Raw genomic sequence first — 6356 nt, forward strand, 5'->3', positions numbered from 1 at the left:
CACTAAGGAGTCATGTAACCATAAAGGTATTAGGCCATACAGCATCGCGGTACAGGGATAATGACTGAGCGCATTTCGTAAGGAAGGCCTTGCTTTAAAAGGAAAGCTATGCTTATTCGCCTTAAAATGAACCATTTTTACTGTTGAACGCAGATATTTGTTTTTGCATTTCATTACAGTTAGTAGCCTAGGCCTACCTATCAATATCAATACTATTGAAGTTACATTAGAGCCGGTTACATTAACACTTTCAAACCATCGATGATATTACCTTCCACCCTTTCACATCAAAACGTTATTGAACTTGTGAAGCATGTGTGGGTAGAAAGACTGATACGTATGATTGGTTCAGATTATCATCATATGATCGCATGTAAACAAAAGTTTCTCAGATATTGCAATATAATATGGCATTTTGATTTGAATGATTGGATTATATTATCCCTCAAAATGTTGAATAAACATTGTTTCCACATCATTTCAATGAAATGACGTTGAACCAAGGTGGAATAGACGTTGAATTGACGACTGTGTCCAGTGGGGCTGCTCTCTGATCAGCTTTCAAATATTACCTTAGCACTATAATCATTCTACAATACTGACGATGGATCAGCTCCTATGGAGATGACCACCTTTGGCTGCAAATATTGAAGCGACTTATTCTAAATGCTTAGGTCTACCCTATAATAATGCACAAAATCAATATTTGGCACATCATCCAGCACATGTTGTTCGATATCATGAAATATATTGAGGCGAATATAATTAAATTGAATGAACATCAAATTGATTTCAATGTCATTTAAATATATAGGCCTACGTAGCCTATAATGTTGCCTTTCATTTGAAGCATGCATCGTTGTATTATTAATTTGTTTTTAACAAATGCAAAGACATAAGCTTCATAGGCTAGCCTATTTGTAGTCGCCTACGTTCTGAACGTATCCGCAGTCACATTGAGACCGATGAACCTCTTGATTATGTGTTTAGCAGAGATATTCTGTGTATAAAGTGACGCGGAACGGCAAAAAAAAAAAAAAAACATCTAACGACGCACCTAGATGTTCTGAGGCCGTCAATAAATAACGACTGTTATTTTGTGCAACTTTAGTAAAGATGGTTTTGGGAAACAGTTCGGCTACTATACATCATACGATTATTCTAAAGATGATCTTAACGCTACAAAGGCTCTGAGAAGCCATGCCCTGGTCTGGGTTGTGACCACAGAGTTGGATAGAGGACTCTCAAACCTTGATTATGTTTTGTTAATTCTAGGCTACTGTCTGTACTTTTTGCCTCAATAAATGTCATGATATCTAACAACATGTGCGGAATGATATGCCAAATCTTGATTAAGTCCATTATTGTAGGGTAGGCCCACGCATTTAAAATAAGCCATCTCAATATTTGCAGCCATGGGTGGTTTTATCCCTATAGGAGCTGATCCATCATCAGTGTTGTGGAATAAAAGCTTGTTTTAGCATGTGCATCGCCATTGAGAACTTTCACCATTTTGAAGTAGTCAACATGATTCCATCCAGGTGATCAGGAGGGATAAACCAATGAATTATAGTAATGCGCAAACATTGGCAGTAAATCACCAACCTTGGCTTCATACCTGTATAAATAACACGCCACAGGTGGCAGTGTGCACCCTTTCAGTTTGTTTGCCAAGTCATAAAAGTAGTAGAAGAAGAAAATGGACAACTTCAAAATGGAGGAGTCCTCAATGGGCTGCCAATAGCGCTGCCCACTGAGACGCCATAATAGGACTTGTGATCGATAGAGGGCAGTTGTATTATTTTGAACCCATGTTCGAATGGATTCATTGACCCTAACCTATACGTCCACAGAGCTCAATGGTGTTGTGGTCCATTTGATCTGTGGAATGGACATTCAAACATAGGCCTAAGACTACAGGGTGTTGAGGGTGCAGAAACGAAATAGGCCTATAGTCTATATTTTCTCTATAGCCAAGGCTCACCACCTATTTGCTCATATTAAATATTTTTGTCTAGTCAGTAAATATGAACGAATGCACAGAAATGTCATAGCTGTCGTAAAACTGTAACTTGCATTAATTAGGTCTTAGCATTTGGTTGGCATAATACAGTGCGCCATGGCCATGAACTGATAAACATTCAAATCTTATTGTTCTCAATTTCAACATGGTATTAACCAACTCCATGCCTCTCTTCTTGCAAACCCCAAAAGGAAACATATTCGTCATCATGACGTTATGACTACGAAAAAACCTTTGATGAGAATACAATAAAAAAAGATGGTGGGAAATAGCCAGAAAGAGCATATTCCATGTTAGCTTTAAATAAATATACATTAGATCTCGACATTGAAAAAAGCTTTTTAATATCAACCCCATTATTTAAAAATGTGCAAGTCTTTGTTCATGTCATATCAACTGATGAAATATTACCTAAACATATTTCTATCACCATCTCTGCGTGTTTAACCCCCAGATTTATCCAGATCAATTAAAAGTGAATGTGACAAACGCGGAAAAAAACAAAACAAAAAAAACATCGAATTTGTACATCCCACAGTTTGATTTTCAGAGAATTGTAAGATTGGTCGATTAATTCAAGCTACAGAAGAAATATGATCAATGCCATGACCTTTTTTCTTAAAAAAAAAAAAAAGTAAGATTAGGCAAGCTGCTTCCAAATGAGAAGAACACAAGTCCCTGGATACAATTTGCATAAAATGAAACAAAGCTACGGAGAACAAGCCATATGGTTATCAGAAAACATGTATATATATATACACGTAGCATTGACGGTATAGGCTATGGCAATCCTGCTGAAATAAAAAATACTATCTCTCCCCCCTTATGACTAGCCTATATTCCATAAGCCTTTTCGATGGCATTTATATATCTATTGTACTTTGTGTCATCTATAAAAGTCGTTATAGAATAAATTACAATCTCAACAACAAAATAATAAAATTAAAGTATTTGATAATTATTCCCATATCGCAATGATACCAAAACAAAAGAAGATGGCAAGGATAAAATAAAATCCTCACCTATGATAAATAATAAAATAATAATATATTATTCTTATTATTATTATCATTATTATGTGGTGCCAGGTGACATGTTTTTGACAAAAGGCCTACGTTGTTTTTAAAAGTTGATATAAAATGTAGGCTACTTAAATATCTATTTCCTTTTGTAAAGGAATAATACATCTTTTAAATAAAATATATTTCAGCGAGCATATCGCCTTCCTTTGCCAATCTGTGGGCTGATTCATTATTTAGTTGCCAATCAATTAGAACATAATTACTTAAAGCATATATTTGATTCAAAAATATGTCAGGTGGACATTATTGAAAGCCAATGACAGGACAACATGTGAAGTCAATTCTGCCAATCCAATTGAATTCACATCAATGAAATGCCTCTGAATTTAACATAAAATGCGTCTCAAACACATTACACTGCAAACAACAAACATAATTTCAGCTACAAATAACTTTAAATAAAAATACAAGGTAGGCTATTGAAACCTAAAATTGTGTCAAAACCATTTGGAATAAAAAAATAAACAGCTAAAACCTGTTTTTGTTTTGAAAACACCGAAAGAAAAAAAGTGCCTCAGTGAGAAGGAACTAAGCCATGACTGTTAAGTTATACAATATTTACAAAATTGATCACAATGTTCTGTGAAAAACTTGGGGATATATCTTGCTCTAGAAAAGTGCCAGGTTTCCATCGCCACGTAGCCCTTCCGTGACCTGACTGCTAGCTGCTGGCCGCGTGGCGTGGAGCGGAGCTCAGTGTTGGCAGCCTTTTGTGTTTAGAGGTGCTGATATCATTGAGAGAACGAGGAGGATGATGTGTTCTTGTGTGCGTTCAAACGGAATATCAAAACCTTACGATTTATGTGGTAATCAATTATTCAAGGTCCTTCGAACCGCTCTTGACAATAATAATAATAATAATAGGGATATAACAAGTAACAGGCAAAATAATAAAGCTTTGGCCCATAATAATTTGCCTACACGCCTCAAAGCAATGTTGAATGTCAAAACTAACTAGAAAAATATGACTGACAGATTATCAACCCTCACACATTGCTCAGCCGATGCTCAACCCCAGCTGCGTGTCTGGGACAGAGAAATGGCGTTTAGGCTATATTTGTCGAATGCAGCTCTGAAGACTTTTCTTGTCGGACCCACATGTCCAGAACAAAACAATGATGATTACGCAGCGCCATGTGTTGAATACACTAGAAAAGTCGAGAACGTAAACCATTTTAGCTAAGAATCTCGAGGCTAGTTTAAAACGATAATTCCCTTCACGCCAAATATTTTTCACAATAGGACTACACCTTGAAACTGCGTCGAGTCACATTGCAAGGCATATCCTCGAACATGTGTTCTCTTAGCTCTTGAAGAAAACAATTTCCACCCCATTGCTAATGATATTTGGGATTTGAATGGTATTCAATGCAGATATTGTGTAAGTAGCCTACTCATGCCATAGGCTAGGCTATTATTATACATAAAACACCCCCTATCGCTCATAGTCCAGTGAAATATATATAATTTTCAGGATAAATCAAATCAGGAAAAGTCTAATAGTGATCCGTTATTGTTCATTGAACCGGTGTTTGGACTCCATGATGTGGCGGTGTGTCCCCATACACATCCTCCGTTCCAGGAAGCGGTCCACCGGGAGGAGTCATCCGTTTCTCTTTCTGTCTCCTGTTACAAAACCAAACCCTCACCACCTCTTTCTCCAGCTGTAGACCGTCCGCCAGTGAAGTAATTTCCGCCGCTGCGGGTTTAGGACACTTCAAGAAATGGGTCTCCAAAGCCCCTTTTACGCTTACCTCGATAGAGGTACGTTTTTTCCTTTTCCTCCCCTGTGCAGCGATTTTGTCCAAGCTGGTTGGGCTGCCCGAGGTGGAATCCGCTTCTTCCAACCACTTGTTCAACAAAGGCTTGAGCTTACACATGTTTTTGAAGCTGAGCTGCAGGGCCTCGAACCTGCAAATAGTGGTTTGGGAAAACACATTTCCATACAGCGTTCCCAAGGCGAGTCCGACGTCAGCCTGAGTGAAGCCCAGCTTGATCCTCCGCTGCTTAAACTGTTTGGCGAACTGCTCCAAGTCGTCCGAGGTCGGTGTATCCTCGTCCGAATGGTCGTGGTGACTCTGTTGCTGGTGTTGGGACGCCTGGTGGCCGTGGTCGCTGAGATGCGGGCTGTGGTGGTCTTCGTGTGCGTCTCTTAGGTTGTGGTGATGCATCCCCTGTCCGCTGCCTGGAATCAGGCCGTTGACGCCGAATCCGGGCTGTGAATAAATAAGGCTCTGGCCATTGGATGTTGCCATGCTGGGTATGTGGGCTGCGGTAGTTCTCCACGTTCGGGCGTCGTGGTGGTTCCCATGCGACTGGTGCACCAGGTGGGGCGGTCGCGGCTGGTGCTGGTGCTGCAGGTTGTTGGAGCTGTGCATCTCGTCTCTGGTGCCCTGCACCGCGGGTTTGATGTCCTGGTCGCCGAGAGGACTGGTTGACCACGGAGCTCCCTCTCCGTGCGACAGTGCCGTTATCCACTGGTGCGCGTGGCTGAGCGGGTGACTGTTGCTCTGCAATGAGTAGTCACTCTGCAACAGGGTCTGCGCGTCCCTGTACGCCGATGCTTGCTGCATGCTCCCGGGCTCCGAGTGCACAATGGATGCGCTGGAGGTAAGGATATTGTAATGATTAGACGCTGTGGTCGCCATGACTCTCGGAGCCGGACTGATCGCTCTTATTAAAGGAACCTTGCATTTGACAGTTACTGTTTTGCCACAGGCGTCTCACAGGCACTCTGCCAAGTGGACTCAGCGGCGCGCACCTGCACCCCGCCTCGTCCCGCTGTTCATTGGACAGAAATGGCTGATGGACGTGGTTGCTACTGGCAACATCCCTCTCATTGGACGTTGCAGTGTCTCAACAAACACTACCCCTTTCTAGAGAACTGCGAGTTATGCTGCGGCACCTCTGAAACTTGAGAGACCGAGTGCCGCATGGAAAAAGGAAAGGGGATATGTATGCACTGGCCGAGATTTTCAATGGAACTGTAAGGCATTTACTCATATTAATCACAATATTTGAATATCGTGATTGCAGCTGATTGCAGCTGAGCTGCTTTTGTGTAATGTATATATGAATACGGCTCTAAATCTTCGTCTATTTATTTTGAGTAAATTGTGTTTGTATTTTATTGTATTTTATTATACGTTTTACTTTTTCAGACATGAAATGTTATTAATACTTACAATAATTGTGTGGGCATTGTCATATTTTGGGCGTTCAGTGTTTGGGGCGAAAACTTTTTTTCTTCA

General features: G+C 40.4%; 1 protein-coding gene across 1 annotated transcript; it reads right to left on the reverse strand.

Annotated features, from left to right (window-relative positions):
• Positions 1-2350: 2350 nt before the first annotated feature.
• On the reverse strand, positions 2351-5822 carry LOC110490045 (POU domain, class 3, transcription factor 2). The gene has a single exon (XM_021563153.2). It carries the CDS (start codon positions 5751-5753, stop codon positions 4623-4625), a length of 1131 nt encoding a protein of 376 aa, XP_021418828.1. The 5' UTR covers positions 5754-5822; the 3' UTR covers positions 2351-4622.
• Between the last annotated feature and the right edge of the window lie 534 nt (positions 5823-6356).

This window comes from Oncorhynchus mykiss, chromosome 2 (genome assembly GCF_013265735.2).
Source record: "Oncorhynchus mykiss isolate Arlee chromosome 2, USDA_OmykA_1.1, whole genome shotgun sequence".
Taxonomy (NCBI): Eukaryota; Metazoa; Chordata; class Actinopteri; order Salmoniformes; family Salmonidae; genus Oncorhynchus; species Oncorhynchus mykiss.

Coding starts and splice junctions, on each gene's coding strand:
- LOC110490045 (XM_021563153.2), bottom strand. CDS start 5,753: ATGGCGACCACAGCGTCTAATCATTACAATATCCTTACCTCCAGCGCA.